This window comes from Marmota flaviventris, chromosome 11 (assembly GCF_047511675.1).
Source record: "Marmota flaviventris isolate mMarFla1 chromosome 11, mMarFla1.hap1, whole genome shotgun sequence".
Taxonomy (NCBI): domain Eukaryota; kingdom Metazoa; phylum Chordata; class Mammalia; order Rodentia; family Sciuridae; genus Marmota; species Marmota flaviventris.
The window spans coordinates 33,418,251-33,434,612 of NC_092508.1; the positions used below are offsets into that span (position 1 = coordinate 33,418,251).

The 16,362-nt window shown below is 41.1% G+C and overlaps 1 protein-coding gene across 1 annotated transcript in view; it reads left to right on the forward strand.

The window, feature by feature from the left end:
- Positions 1 to 717: 717 nt before the first annotated feature.
- Mpp4 (MAGUK p55 scaffold protein 4) overlaps positions 718 to 16,362 on the forward strand; it is a 40,999-nt gene continuing 25,354 nt past the window's right edge. Inside the window, exons 1-10 of the mRNA XM_027941996.1 lie at positions 718 to 793; positions 1,563 to 1,684; positions 4,064 to 4,141; positions 6,964 to 7,044; positions 8,184 to 8,315; positions 8,982 to 9,063; positions 10,877 to 10,962; positions 12,219 to 12,290; positions 12,733 to 12,929; positions 15,053 to 15,117. Coding sequence (XP_027797797.1) covers positions 718 to 793; positions 1,563 to 1,684; positions 4,064 to 4,141; positions 6,964 to 7,044; positions 8,184 to 8,315; positions 8,982 to 9,063; positions 10,877 to 10,962; positions 12,219 to 12,290; positions 12,733 to 12,929; positions 15,053 to 15,117 — 991 coding nt within the window. The remainder of the gene's footprint in view (positions 794 to 1,562; positions 1,685 to 4,063; positions 4,142 to 6,963; positions 7,045 to 8,183; positions 8,316 to 8,981; positions 9,064 to 10,876; positions 10,963 to 12,218; positions 12,291 to 12,732; positions 12,930 to 15,052; positions 15,118 to 16,362) is intronic.

Here is a 16,362-nt window from a genome sequence, read left to right on the forward strand (position 1 = left end):
GTCTGCCTCAGCAGCAATCTATCACACATGGATTCAGTTAAGTCTTCTAACAGCAATTGTACAATTGTGACTAGTTTTTATTATTTTTTTATGAAGAACTGTAAGGTGCAAAATAAGAAGCAGGGCACATACAAGCAGTCAGGCCAGGGGAGACCCTTTTGAGCTTTGAAAGATAGGTAAAATTAATGAGGCAAATCAGTGGAAGATAAATATAACATTGTAACTTGCTTTTAAAAAGCAGAGGGATAGTGGGAGTACTTTTTGAAATAGTAGTTTTCTCCTTCCCACTGCTGGTGATGGTTAATTTGCTATGGGGCAAGACTAGGTTTTATTTACTTATTTATTAGTAATTTTTGCTTTGTTCTTTTTAGATATCCATGAAAGAAGAGTGTATTCTGATGTATTATACATATATGGAGTATAACTTATTCTAATTAGGATCTCATTCTTGTGGTTGTACGTGATGTGGAGTTAACTGTTCATGTATTCATATATGAATATAGGAAAGTTATGTCCAATTCATTCCACTGTCTTTAAGACTGCATTTTATTTGATGTGTACCCCAGTGTGTAGCACAATGCCTAGCGTGCTTTATAAATGCTGTTGAAAATATATTTCTGCAGGCTGAGTGTGTGGCCAGTGTGATTGCATGAACTCTGAGTTGTTTATGATCTGCTTCCTAGGTCCCACCTCCCTTTGGAAGCTCTGGCAGGGAGGATGATACAGTCAGACAAAGGAGGAGATCCTCCAGACAGGGACAGGAAGCTCTCTACTGCAACCCAGCCACGGAATGGTACATGTCACCAAGGTCCCCTTGAAACCAGAAAGAATGGTATCACTCTAGATACGCAATCTAGGCATGGAATGAAATTCTAACACATTTACTGTCACCCCAACCAGGGACTTGCTATACACTTTTGATCATCCTACTACAACTGCTAGTGACAGATTGGAAACAGTTTTCAAGGCAGAAAGGAAAGAAAACTGACAGTAGATTCAGACCTCCCTACCTCCCCCATTCCCACAATGCTTTATGTAAAACTGAGAATTGCATGACTTGTTCACATTCAAAATATCACTTAAAAAAAGAATTTTTATAAATATACTTGTGGGGGGGAAAAATCAAGCATTCACTGAAAACTACTTAATCCTTTTACCCAGCAGACTATTGAAATTTGTATTAAAATCCTATTGTGAGTTAAATGTTTTTCAGTATAACACTTTCCATAAGAATTTTCAGAAAGGATAAAAACAAATGACTCCATATTTGGATGTGAGAAAGAGGATCCAGGAAACAGTTAGATAATTTTGGATAAACCACAGGCTAGTAAGATGGAGGAGGGGGAAGCTCTTATGATATCTTACTTCTGAATATTATGATCTGTTTCATCTAAGATTAGCCACAACCCTGTAAGAAATCCAGCATATTCTCATTTAGCCACAAAGAAACTGGTCTCCAGATGGTCATGGGACTTTCTGAAGTTGGCCAGTTGCCTTTCATATATACAGCAGCTTTTCTGACCTTTCTCACCCCATCAGTCTCTGTCCTCTCCCTTTTCTAGGCCTCTCCCAAATCCTGAGGCATGTGCTGCAGGAGCTGAGCCTGTTCTACAGCCGAGATGTGAACGGAGTGTGCCTTCTGTATGATCTCCTGCATTCCCCGTGGCTGCGGGCCCTGCTAAAGGTGAGCACTCTGTGGCTTGCAGCTCTTTGCTAACTGGCTGGTTAAAAACTACTCCCTTAGTCCATTCAGGCTCTGTAACAAAATGCCACAGACTGGATAGCTTATAAACAGCAAACCTATTTATGATAGATTTGGAAACTGGGAAGTCTAAGATCAAAGGCGCTGGCAGATTTCATGTCCCATGAAGACCCACTTTTTGATTCACAGAAGGCCATCTTTTTACTGTGACCTCATGGTGGAAGAGGTGAGGGATCTCCCCAGCCTCTTTTATGAGGATGCTAATCCCATTCTTGAGGGTGCAGCCCTCATGACCTCATCCTCTCCCAAGGGCACCACCTCCTAATAGCATCATCCTGGGGTGAAGATTGCAACCTACGAATTTGGGGCCGGGGGCCACTTTCAGACCATAGCAGCTGTTTACCCAGTGGTATTACTTGTTACCTGGCAGGAAATTTCAACATGGAAAAAGTTCTTAGAAGGCCATCCTCAGAGAAGACCCACACACACCTCTTAGCTTTGAAAGGAATTGACATAGGTGGAAAAGAAAAGAGCAGCTCCTTTCTTTTCTACCCCTGAGTTACTCAGCTTTGTGCCACTGTGACAAGATACCTGAGAGGAATCAGCTTAAAGGAGGAATTATTTATTTTGGCTCATTTCAGAGGTTTCAGTCCATAGTCACTTGGCTCTGTTGCTTCTGGGCTTGTGGGGAGGCAGAACATTGTGGATGAATCCACTGTTGGGGTTGGAGCCCTTGTGATCCAGTCTCCTCTGCCTGTTGACACTACTGCCCTGGGGACCAAGCCTTCAGCACATGAGCTGAAGATCAAGTCATAACAGATCCAAGTCATAACAACCTGTAATTCTTTTTGTTGCAGAGAGCCCTAGAATCACAAAGTTGCCACAATGGCAATCAGCAGCATCTTATCAGCAATTCTATAATTATTATAATCATTTGTTCTTGAGGCCAATCCTGGAAAAAAAATACACACACACACACACACACACATGCATAATAATTGTTTAAATATATATATATATATCTTTAAAAAATTATTCTTCTTTGTTAAAATCAGGAAATAAGACATCCATGTTCTGTTTGGGTATCTTAACATTTTCTCATCCCTAGGTTTCTTCTTCTTTTTTAGGGTTGGGGGGGGTTCCAGAGATTGAACCTAGGGGCACTCAACCACCGAGCAATATCCCCAGCCTTTTTTTTTTTTTTTTTCAATTCTTTTAGGTTTCTCTTTTAATTTGATTAAAACTTCATGCATTATGCAATAATCAATACTACTATAATTTTGTTTTTCTGAACAAATCTTGTTATTAAGAAAAATCTTGAAGTCATTTTTGTGTGGGTGTTTCTCTTAAGTGTGGGTTGTGGTCCGTCTTAGAATGCGTGCTAATATTATGTTGTTTAAGACTTAAAAAGGCAACGTCTTAAACATGAACACTTGGCTTGTTCCAAAGCACTTGGTGTCTATTGGACCTCCCTACCCAAAAGAGGGGAGTTTTCGTTTCCTCATGGACATTGTCCTTGCTCCCCACTAGCAGGCTGTTTGTGCTTTGTGCTCTTGCATTGATCCATCAACTTGGATCATTTCCAGGTACACTGATTGCTGGTCCCTAGGGAAAGTTCAAGCAGCAGTAACACCACAGACTTGGTAGAAAAGACTGGACTAAGCTGGCCCCTTGGGCCTTGCTTCTCTATCTATAAGAAAAGCTTAATTCCTGAAATAAAATTAAGGACTGCACTGTGGAGCTAGGGTTTAGTATACTCAGCCTGATCCTACATCCTGGTTCAGAAAAAAATTCCTAGGGACCCACAGAGATGTGATTGGAATTTTTATAAATAAAGTTGTATTGGAAAATTAAGGGAGGGATGTGAAACAGACAACCCTAAAGATCAGCGCAGAGGACAGATAAGTATAGTGTTCCTGGTGGGTCTCTTCTTCAGGACATGGGTTGGCCCAAAGCCACACAGTTTCCCTGTGCAGAGATCTTCATGGGTCTCTATTCTCACAGAGTCCCTTCCTTGAGACACCCCTGTGTGCATCATCTACCAATCCCTATTGGTCTCAGCATTGGAAAATTTATTCAGTGTAAAAAGGGTCAAGTTTGGCTGTTTTTTTTTTTTTCAATAAAATTTCTTGGAAATTCAGTGACTCATGGCAGCCAATAATTAAGTCACTGAACCCAGGACTTGAGTTCATTTCTCTTTTGCAATTAGAGACACACCTTATTAAAGGCCAACTCACATCCTGCTATTCAGCTGCTTGGACAGTTTCCCAGGTTGTTTCTTCCCTTTGAGAGTCTTAAATCCAGAATGTTAATAGTCATGTATGTTATTAACATCAATTCTCCACCCTCACCCATCTACAGGTTTATGACTGCCTCCAAGAATTTAAAGAAAAGAAACTAGTTCCCGCCACACCCCATGCACAGAAGTTATCCTGTGAGGTAAGGGGATTTCACTCCAGAGCTCTGACTTTTCCTCTAGTGCTTTAAAAAAAATTTTTTTTTAGATGTTGATGGGCCTTTATTTTGTTCATTTATTTATATACAGTGCTCAGAATCAAACCCAGATGCTAGGTAAGCACTCTACCACTGAGCTACAACCCCAGCCCTTCCTCTAGTGCTTTTTTAAGTGAATTAAAGATCTACTGGAAAAGTTTGAGAGATGATCATGCATCTTAATAAGTGGGGTTTTTTTTTTTTTGGAACAGAGATTGAATCCAGTGGCATTTAACCACTGAACCACATCCCTCTGCCCTTTTTATTTTTATTTATGTTTTTAAAACCTTTTTAAATTTATTTTTTTTCAAATTGTTGATAGATCTTTATTTTATTTACTTATTTATATGTGGTGCTGAGAATCGAACCCAGTGCCTCACACATGCCAGGCAAGTGCGTTATTATTGAGCCCCAGCCCCAGCCCCCACCCATCACCCTTTTTAATATTTCATTAGAGACAGGGTTTTGCTGAGTTGCTCAGGGTCTTGCTATTTGCTGAGGTTGGCTTTGAACTCATGATCCTCTTGCCTCAGCCTTCCAAGTCGCTGGGATTACAGGCATATGCCACTGTGCCTGGCTTTAATAAATGTTTTTAATTGAACTTTTTTATAGTTATACGTGACAGTAGAATTCATTTTGATAAAATTACACATGCATAAATTATATCTTATTCTAATTAGGACCCTATTCTTGAGGATGTACACAATGGTGGGATTCACTTAGGTTTTTTCATTTCACCGTCTTTCCTATTCCTATCCCCTCTCCTTTTTAACTGAGTTTTAATGAAGGAAATTATCTGGATATTTCCCCAAATTAAACACCCCTACATTTTTAGCATGTATCCATCATTTCTCTCTTTCCCCCTAAACTTTAAACTCAATTTACCTCATATAAATGGAATAATATTACACTAACGATTCTCCAATTTCTCTCTCTAACCTGGACCCTTTCTCTTACTACAGTCTCAACTACCCAACTGTCTCCTCCCCATATGATGAGGCTGTTTAATGTGCACTTCAACCTTAAAGTGTCCTTAACTGAACTCCTGCTCACTCCGCCTCCTCACTCCTTTTATAGCCTTCTCTATCTCAGTTAATGACATCTCTGTTCTTCAGTGCTCAGGCCAAAATCTGCAGGGTCATCTTTGACTCTCTCTTTCTTTCAAACTCATACTCAATCTGCTGGCAAATTCTATCAGCTCCACTTTCAAAAAACATCCGGAATCTCATCACCCCTGTGCCACCTAATATAAGCTGTGATAACTGCAGTATAGCTTCCTACCTATTTCCCTGGCTCTACCCTTGCCCCCTGTAGCCTGTTCCCCACACAGCAGCCCTTTGGTTGCTCTTGAATCACCTCTTTAATTTCCTCTTTAATCACCTCTCTGCTCAAATTCTCATGACTTCCCATCTCAAATGCCAAAGTTCTTACATAGCTGAATATAATTGAGCTGCCATGGGCTCTTTGACTCTGAGTTTACTATTCTCCACCTGCTCGCTCTGCTCCAGCCATATTGGCCCCTTGTGGAGGTTTGAATTTGAATCGGACACTTGCTTTTCCCTGTGCCAGTCATGCTTTGGTCCATCTACCATGATTTGCTCACTCATCTCCACTCAAACACCACTTCTCAGTGACTCTTTTCCTGATAATCTTCCTAAATCTGCATGCCCTCCTCCTAGCATCTCCTAGCCAATTTCCCTGGTTTATTTTTGTTCTTAACTCTTCTTATCACCAAACAAAATTATTTATTTTACACATGTATTTGTGTGTGTATGTGTGTGTTTGGGGGGGAGGAGAGACCATTTCTCCTCACTAGTATATAAACTCCATGAGAATGGGGATTTTTGTCCACCTCTTTACCACTATTTTCACATCACCTAAAACGGTACCCATTACACAGTAGGTGTTCAAAAATATTTGTGGAATGGATAAATAAGTGAAATCCCTGTTATTATTATTTATTGTCCAAATTATATTAAAATATATAGAAAAAAATTTAAAAACTATACTTTCAATTCCAATAATTGACAACTCAAATTGTCCTCATTTCTAAACAAAAAAATACACTCATGATATTTCATTCAGTTGTAGTCCTACTGAAAGGGGATAAAGTTTTGTAAGCCGCTTGTTTTCATTTGTCTGTATGTACAATGTCTGAACTGCCAAAGATTCATGGGGCTGACTAAAGTCTTGAAAGAGCTTGTGTCCTCTAAAAGCAGTTCTGCATTTAAACTGCAGCAAGGTATCAGAGTCAATTTTGTTTAGCATTTTTATATTACAACAAACATGAAAATTACTAATCAAATAATTTACCCTGAAATAAAAATTATTATTCCCATTTTCTGTTTGAAGAGTGGAGAACCCATTGGGTTGAACTTCCCAAGTTCTTCTGTTCACCCTAAATGCAGCTTCATCTGCCCTTGAAGCATTGACATTGGCAAACAGTGACTTTAGAACCACTAGAGGGCTCTTGTCTTGGTCCACGTGCTATTAGAAAATCCATATGTTCTTCCTCCAGTGCTATAATGTACCAGGCCTGGGATTGGGGTTTAGATCCACCTCCAATTTTGAATTACCTGCTCTAGTGAAGTTTAATGACTAAGGAAGGGCTGCTAGGCCCTGATTTTAAAGATGAAAAAGGAGGCTCTAATAACAGCTTTTCTTAGGTCAATTTCATGTTAGTCAGTGTAGCTATTATCTACTGGGTGGAATTGACTAGATGGTGAAAGTTTTTAAGAATTTATAACTTGTGCTTTTCCATGAGCCAGGTAATGGAGCTGTTACGAGATATCCCTAATTCTCCTGAGGTCCAGGAGCTGAGAAAGCTCCTCCAGGCTCCACACTATAAGGCAAGTACTTGCTAAAATAGATAAGGTATGACAACTGGCACACAGACAAAGCTGGAAAGAATGAGTACATGGAGTAGAAAACGTGCTCTCTGAATGGATGTTCTGTTACTGTATATGAGCGACCAACAGATTATACTTGAAGATGTGGGATTCAGTATTGTCAATCATGGAGCCAGGCCTGTTGTATTTATGACGAGGCTTCCAGAATTTTCCATGGTGTCTTGTTTCCTCTACAAAACAATCATCCCTGGAAAATTCTAAGGGGAAATCAGGGGAGCTTCTAGCTAACATCCCCACTTTCTTCCCAACTTGAAAATAATTTAAATTTTGGATATAGTGTGTGAAGGTATTTGGAATATACAGTGTTATGATGATTAACCCCTGTGAGTTGCTATATGAAGAACATTTGATTGCATAAAAGAAATCTTCTCTTAGGATTTATGGATTTTGAGATCATTTTATCAATACATTGGAACTTTAAGAGAAGGACTGAATTTGGAGTCATGGAATTCAGGGTTCACAAGATAACTGGTTATCACATATCTTCAACACCACAGCCTATATGGACAACTTTCCTTTGAGTTCTAACTACAGCATGTCCAGTGTCAGGCAGGCTGAAGAATGACAATAGCCTCCCCACCTGGTCAGTTGAAAGTTTGAATGGCCATTAGAAGGAACTCTCATCACACCATAAAACAAGAACTAATTTTCCTATTCTGTTCCACATGGGCCCTTGGGTGTTACTGATAAGTTGAACTAGCTAGATGTTTTGATTACTGTCTTCATTCTGCCTTCATTATACAAAATATTATAGAAATTGTTTTGTAGGCCAAAACTTCATAGGAGCACTTTGGATTACTTGGGCTTCCCAGAAATCAGAATATTATGGAATAACACATTTTAGCAAAAATGGGGGAATATTCAACATTGCTTAACCCCTCTGTGGCTTGTTTCCTTATCTTTAAATAGAAGGCAGTAAGTGATCCTGCCTCACAGGGTTACCATGAAGACTGACATTGCTTAGAACTATGCCTGGCACGTGTGTGTTGGTGTACGTCTCGTGTGGTGTGCAGTCATCATCTTCTAGATGCTCGTGACCCATGAGTGACATTTGTTCACTTTTTCTTCCCTGTTCCCAGGCCTTGCTCAGTGCCCATGACACGGTAGCTCAGAAAGATTTTGAGCCCCTTCTTCCCCCACTGCCTGACAATATCCCTGAGAGCGAGGAAGCCATGAGGATTGTTTGCTTGGTAAAAAACCAGCAGCCCCTGGTAAGGAAGTCATGACATCTTTTCCTTAAGGATTATTCCAGAGTTATTTTGGGCAATACAACCTCACTCTGGGTCATACACAGGTGACAGTGATGGTACAGTGAGCTGTCTGATTTTTGTCTGTGATTTTAAACACATGACATGTTATAAAGTGTTTGTTATGGAATGATTTCTGCTTAGCATTTTTTCCTTTTAGAAAAGTAAGACAAGTCTTACAAGACTTATTTTGTGAGAAATCAGAAATATATATTTTTTATTTTATTGTTTGGTTTTCTGATGTGCTTATATTTCACTCAGTTCCAATGCACTTGCCTAAATTTTATCCTTTATTAATGGGAAACCAAGTAAGGCATTAATTTGATGTTCTAGGAGCAGTCTTTGCATTTGGGTTGTTATTATGGGAACTTTCTTTATCTTTGGAAGGATCTAAATATTCTTTTATATTTGTACGATTGTAAGGCGACGTCACGGGGCCAAGGTCGAATGGTCTGTCCTTTGCTGATAGCCTGGTGTCACTGGCAGGCTACAGGACACTGTGTGGCCCCTCTCTCACTAGTTGGTATACATACCCTTGTCTGAAAGGCCAGAGCTGCATTGATTGAAGGAAGCCACCAGGAAAGTGGCCATGTGAGGTAAAAGAGGGACCCCGTTTTATTTTCTCTCTAGGGAGCTACAATCAAGCGCCACGAGATGACAGGAGACATCCTGGTGGCCAGGGTCATCCATGGCGGGCTGGTGGAGAGGAGTGGTAAGCAAGAGCATCAGGGTTCTAGTGTGACTGGAACTACTCAAAAGCCTTGATTGTATGGTCTCTTTTCCAAGGAACCCTCTCTCCTTTTGTAATTTCCATGGTTTCATGAGAGTAACAAAGAAAGAAAGATCAGATAGATAGTCCAGGGAAGTCTCGCTTCCCTTCTTCACAGAGTCCCTCCCATTCTAGGCACCATATAAAAGCTCTCTCACTTTACATTCTCATGGTAGCCTAACATTACCATGCCATTTTATAGAAGAAGAGACAGAGGGTCACAGAGATGAAGTCACTAGCTTGATCAAGGTTATACAGTTTGAGTCAGGATTCGAGTACCTGAGTTCATAGTCCCCACTTTTTGACCCTTCTGCTTTCAAAAAGACATAGTAGCTCTTTTCCATCTTGAAATGCCTTTGGTTTGCTCTTTCTACCAGTTAAGCACATTTTCCTCCTTTCACTAATGTGCTTCTGATATGAGTGTCTCTTCACCGGCTGCCTCAGGTTCTGGCCCCAGGGTTCCCATGTGGTTCACACCCCAACATCCTTCTGGCAAATACTTAGGAGTTCCCAGTTGCTAAGTCCCTTGGGACCCCCTTTTCATCCTCAGGCTTGTTTTTCCTGCTGCATCACATTTGCTATGGACACCTTTCTTGACATCTTGTTACCTTGGTGTCTTTTCTGTGAGGTCATTCTGCTTTTTGCTCATTTCCCTCACAGCTTCTCCTCCATTTTACTTCCATTTTACCTCATATTTCTCAAGGTTTAATCCTTTTTTCTTTTTTTGTACTGGGGATTGAACCCAGGGATGCTTAACCACTGAGCCACAACCCCAGCCCTTTTTATTTTTCATCCTGAGACAAGGACTCACTAAGTTGCTTAGGGCCTCACTAAGTTGCTGAGGCTGGCCTTGAACCTTCGATCATCCTGCCTTAGCCTCCCAAGATGCTGGGATTACAGCCATGTGCAACCATGCCTGGCTCCTTTTTTTTAAGAAAAAAGCATTTATTTTTTAGTTGTAGGTGGACACACAATATCTTTATTTCATTTTTTTTAATGTGGTGCTGAGGTTTGAACCCAGTGCCTCACATGTGTTAGGCTAGCATTCTACCACCAAGCCATAACCCTACCCCTCCTTTAAAAAAAATTAATACATAATAACTATATTAAGAAGGTACAGTGTGATAACTCAATTCATGTACACATGTGTATTGATCAGATTGGGGTAATTCACATTTCCATCTTCTTAAAGGTTTATCATTTCTTTGTATTGGAAAACTTTGAACTCCTCTTTTCTAGTCTTTTATAAAATGTACAATAAATTGTGAAATATCATCACCCTACTGTGCTGTAGAACATTGGAGCTGCTTCCCTCTACGTAGCTATGTTTGGGTACCTGTTGTCTAACCTTCGTCTGTATCTGCTCTCCCCTGTCCTTCCTAACCTCTAGGGGTAAGGTATAATCTTGAACCCCCCCAAATTTCTCCACATTTTCTCTTCTGAAAATACCCTCAAACACACACCTCTTCCTTTTATCATTTATTCACGACCCCAACATCTTTAATTTTAGTGCTACTTCTTACAATGTTCTCCTTCCATTTTATATCAGATTAGCAGAAAGAAAAATATCACCATTTGCATTGGAAAAGAGGTGGATGGCATGCTCACAGATCTCTGTGGTGGTATAGGTTGGAATAAACGGTTTATTTAGAATGTTTAGAGGATGCTTGGGCTAGTGAGTTTGCTTTTAGCTTTAGAAATAGTGACCTCATTTTTTCCTTTTTTTGGTACGTTTTCTTTGTTTCTGTTTGCCTAGGGTTGTTATATGCCGGAGACAAACTGGTGGAAGTGAACGGAGTCTCAGTTGAGGGACTGGACCCGGAGCAAGTGATCCATATTCTGGTAACTGTCTTCTCTTTGTCTTTTTGTTCATGACTTAGTGAAGAGCTGAGGCACTGGGCCCATCGAGCCTGTGGTGTGTGCATTGTAATGTGGGGACTTGGGTTCCTCTCCGCGGCCTCCAGTCTCCAGGCCACAGATCTTACCTGTTGCCATGTAGTTCATTGACCTTCCTCCTTTACCCCCCAGAAATTCTGACCCTGGCTGGGAAATGTTCCTACCTAAGCTGCTCCTTAGGGGATGATCAGGTCCCCAGTTCAGGTTTCTTGTCACCTGTTTCTCCATTGGAAACTGAGCGCGGGTGGGCAAAGTGAAGCTTTGGAGGAGAGTTTGAGCCTAAGCAAACCACTGCTTGCTCCTCCCATCCCTGCTTTTTTTTCAATGCTGCGGATTGAACCCAGGGACTTACACAGGATAGACAAGCACTCTACCACTGAGCTGCAACCCCCATCCCTCCCCTAACACATTTATGCAGCTGAAATCTGCTTAACCTCTTTCTCCAGGGCAGCTTTGAGGGGAGAAAGAAGTCACCATGGGACAGAAGATAGGGAGGAGGACATCCTTGTGTGGCCCCACCCCTCTTCCTTGGTGTTTGAAGTTGAGGATTCATAGTCTGATTCTATGAGACTTTGGTCTCTCTTGTTTCCATTCCCACCTCTTAGCCCATTCCCTGAATTACAGTCCAGTATTAACTAGCCAAAGCAGCATAGCTCCATCAATCTCCCCAATGCATACCCCAGCTTTGGGGCCTGCGATTTGTCATTATATATTATATAGACAAATGATTCTCAAATTGGGTGCCTGGGAGAACTTGAGCCTTTCACAGTGATGGCTTAGAGACTGAGAGGAGGAAAGATATGAAAAGGACATGGCCTCAACATTCTGTGCGGCATGTAAGGTGCTGCAAAGAGAGTTTGAAGTATTGTAAATCACAGACATGAGGACAGAAAGTCAGACAGGGCCTGTGAGAAGGAAACCTTACAGAGTAGGGTGTTTCTGTCAGCAGTAAGATGGAGGGGCCCTGGAAAAGGGTGTGGATTTTAGCAACCTGTGACTCTAGAGCCCTGCAGCAGGGCAGACACAGAACAACTCTGATTCCTAATTTCTTTCCATTCCTGGGTGGGAACAGATGCTGAGCTCTGTGAAAGTTACTGTGGGGGATGTCACCATTAGTCCTAGACACATTCAGCTGTGACTGCATCTGCCAAACCCCAGCAACCTTGCTGACTCCGTGACTTCTCCTCCATGTCATTTTCTAGGCCATGTCTCGCAGCACAATCATGTTCAAGGTGGTTCCGGTTTCTGATCCTCCTGTGAATAGTCAGAAGATGGTAAGAGCTGACTGAACCTTTAATTTTGCACATAGTGAGTCTCAAAATAATGACACTGATCCAACATGATGTATCATGTCCCTGTCCTCTATGCTGTTTTGACATGTGTTCGATACTGTGCTGGATATTTTTCAGTACTGATGAACGAAGAGGAAAATGAGTAAAAGAGCACAATAAAGGGAGATGGGGTGCCACAAAGTCATGAAGTGACATTGAAAATTCTGAAAAATTGAACATAAACATTTCAGAGCTATTACCCCAGACGCTTTTTTTTTTTTTTTTTTTTCCATGGTACTTAGTTCAGGAAGCAAATTCTCTTTTTTGGAGAGAGTGGAGAGGAAAGATATGACCAGTTCATGGAAGAAAGGCAGCAATGATTTTAAGTCTTACCAGCCCAAGGACAAAGGCTCTTCTCATGACACAATTATGCACTTGCCATCAGATTTACGTTCGTGCCATGACCGATTACTGGCCACAGGAGGATCCTTCCATCCCCTGCATGGATGCTGGATTGCCTTTCCAGAAGGGAGACATCCTTCAAATTGTGGACCAGAATGACGCCCTCTGGTGGCAGGCCCGGAGAATCTCAGACCTTTCTACCTGTGCTGGGCTAATCCCTTCTAACCACCTTCTGAAGAGGTAAGGTCATTCTCCTGTATTCAGGACTGGGCCCTCAGGAAAGGTCTGGGATAGCAAGTTTATGTTAGTGAAGTTACCATGAAATAAAGAGAATCAAGCAGTGGACAAACACACACTTGGCTTATAAATCCAAATGCCAATTTATTGATGTGCTCTAAGCATTGTAAATATTAAAGGGACCAGAATAATCAGATGAAAAAGAGAGAAAAGTGTTTGTGAAACTAAATTAAACTTAAGAAGTGCTATGGTCTGAATATTTTTGCCCCCATCTCCATTCATGTATTGAAACTGAATCCCCAAGGCAATAATATGAAGAAGTGGGACTTTTAGAAGATGACTGGGTCATGAAGGTCAACCTCTTATGAATGGGATTACTGTCCTTATAAAGAACCAAGGGAAGAGGATTGTTTACCCCTTCTGCCAAGTAAGGGACAGCTCAAAGATGCCCTCACTAGATAACCACATCTGCTGGTAGCTTGAAAAACAGACCTCCCAGACTCCAGAACTGTGATAAAATAAATTTCTATTGTTTGTAAACTATCCAGTTTATGGTATTTCATTAAAGAAGCCTTAACTAAGATAAAAAGTATTAATCTTTCAAGGCTGAGCTGAGCCCTCAGCTACTGAATCTCAATCCATCACTGTAAGATTTGATGAAATCACTTAGGGAGTGAGTGAATATAGAAAGATGAGGTCCAAGGCTCAGCCAGTGTTAAAGATCAAGAAGAAGAAAAGGAACAAGCAAACGAGATTGAGAAGGGGTAACCACTGAGGCAGGGTGAAAATCCTGACCATACTGTGTCCTGATTAGCTATATCTGTCAATTGTGGTAGAGAGATCTGAGAATTGACCATTAAATTTGGCAATGTGGAGGTCATGGATGATCTTGATACAGCAATTTTGGTGGATGGATGGAGCAAAAATCCTTGTTAGAAAGGTATTTAAAGAAACGGATGACAATAAGCATGGAAAACGTTTTGGGACATTTGGATATAAAGCAGAGTAGAGGAATGGAGAAATATCTTAAAAGGAAAGTGGAGTGATGTGAGAGAATTTTTAGATGAGATGAATAATATTAGTGGGAATAATACAGTGAGAGGGGAATTTTTTAAGTCTCAGGAGAAAGTATTGCTGTTACTGAGGTCCTTGAACAGGCAGAAGGAGTTACACTCTAGTGTACAAGAAGTGGGGTTTTCCTGTTGTAGGAGCAGAGACAGTTCATCCACAGGGCTAGTCACAGGAAAGAAGGGGATGGTTGGGAGTGGTGGGAGTGTGTGAAATGAGAAGCAGTGTCATAAGCTGAGAATAAGGTGGGTAAGGAGGTGTTGAGAAGGAGAGAAAATGAACTAGGTCAATATAGTATGATTGGCATTAAGGATCTACTGAAGGTTAAAGGTCATAAACCTGAAGTGCTTCTGGTCAGCTTTTTGGATGCAGGTCCAGATTAGACAGAGGGTTAGATTTAACTGCAAATCCAAAAAGGACTTAAGAGAAGTGATGGGTCATGGCATTTAAAGTGTTAAGGAGGAAGATGAGGAAATTAAGCAGATGAGGATCCATAAGAAGGAAATAAGATTAATAGATTTTAGGTCCCTATAGGGTCAACAGATAATTGGAGTTTCAAAGATGGGAAATGTTGTTAGGTAAAGGGATGCCAGAAATTGAAATTATGGAGAGATTAGCTATTGGTACTGAACAGGTCTAGTTTATGACAGTGGGAGGGCAGAGGCTGAGGGAGGAGGAGGGAAGGTCATTGGCAAAAACCAGATCAAGAACCCGAAAAGCCAGGGTATTAGAAGGGCATTTATATGTTTAATAAAACCATCAAGAATTATGACTGAGTAGTATGAAGAGCATGGGAGCATCCAGGAGTGATCGGGGATGATGTTCAAAGTGGGGGCTCTTAAGGAAAAGGGAGATGAATATGGAAATGGCTTTGAGGACAAGGACACACTGCACTCCAGGTGCAGTGGAAGGGGCCATGCACAGTGGCATGCTGGAGTCCCCAACAAGAGCCCACTGTGGCATCTCTGCTCACATCCATGTCCAGTGCAGTCATTAGCCAGGGTGAGGAAACGGACACTACCTGACTCAGCAAGTCTCTGCTTTCATTTTTTGCATAGGAAGCAACGGGAATTCTGGTGGTCTCAGCCGTACCAGCCTCACACCTGTCTCAAATCAACCGCATGTGAGTGAAACCACCTCAGACACAACAGGTGCACAGGGAAACCTGCTCCCTCTGTCCAGGGTGGGCTTCCTGCCCAAGAGAGGACCTCTAAATGTCTCCACTGCTCAAATAATCTCCTTGGTTGATGGTCACATGTTCTTTAGATGACTAAATAGGAGGCCAAATTATTCCTAACAAATGCAATTTGATTGTTAGACAATATTATTCAAATAATAGGGGAGTGATTAGTGAAGGGATCCATGGTGGCAAATGCTTGGGAACTACTTATGGTCTTAATAAAGGGGCCATGAGAGTGGGAGGCCATTCTTAGGACCAGGACAGAGGCCAGCTGCACCTGACAGAGGGCAGTGTTAGGGATCAAATTCAGGCCCCACACATGCCAGGCAAGTGCTCTGCCAGTAAGCTACATCCCCAGTCCCTGAAAAACCTTTGTTCCCCCTCTTAAACCAATCTAGATTGAAAAAATTCTTTATTCACTTACCTATTTCAATCACCAAAGGCACAGGGAGATGTTAATTAGACTTTCCAGACAGTATCTGATAACTTGTACGATGGATTGGCATGTCATTTGCTCCTGTAGCCTAAGTGTGATTTATAGTAGACTTTTAATTATACTGAAAGTAGTTTACATCAGCCTCTTAGTATATTCACACATTCCTGAGTACAGAAACTAGGTCTGGAGCCACTAACTTAAAGAGACATCTCTCACAGGGTATGTTTCTGATGGAGCATGATCACTTTTGAAACTACTAGATCATTTCTTTTTAACTGTTGTAGATGATACTATAATAAATATTATTTTACATCTTTTAAGTTCTGCTTAAATCTTCCCATGGTGGGGGTGCTGGGGGAGGTGGATCTCAGGAACAAGCTACTAATTGAATAGGTATAGTCAATTGACTCAGGGGTTTTGAAAAATTCCTAGCCTATGGTAGTTCACAGATTATTGTTATACTGAAAAGTGTTTGTTGTCATCTGCCTTTCTTTCCCTCCCTTCCTACTCCCTCCTTCCTTCTCTCCTTCCTTCCCGGCTACTTTTTTTTCCTTCCTTTATTCCTTCCTTCCATTCAAGATTTTAGTTCCTTAAATACACTGAAGTGTAAGAGCATTAATTCAGAAATGAATCAACTGTGTGATTCTCATACAGATAATTGGGTTGAAAGATGATGGGAGTTGCCAGAAGCAGGGAGCTTCTCCCAAATATATTTTGGGAGTAGTCATTTATCATTTGTTATTGAATTTCCA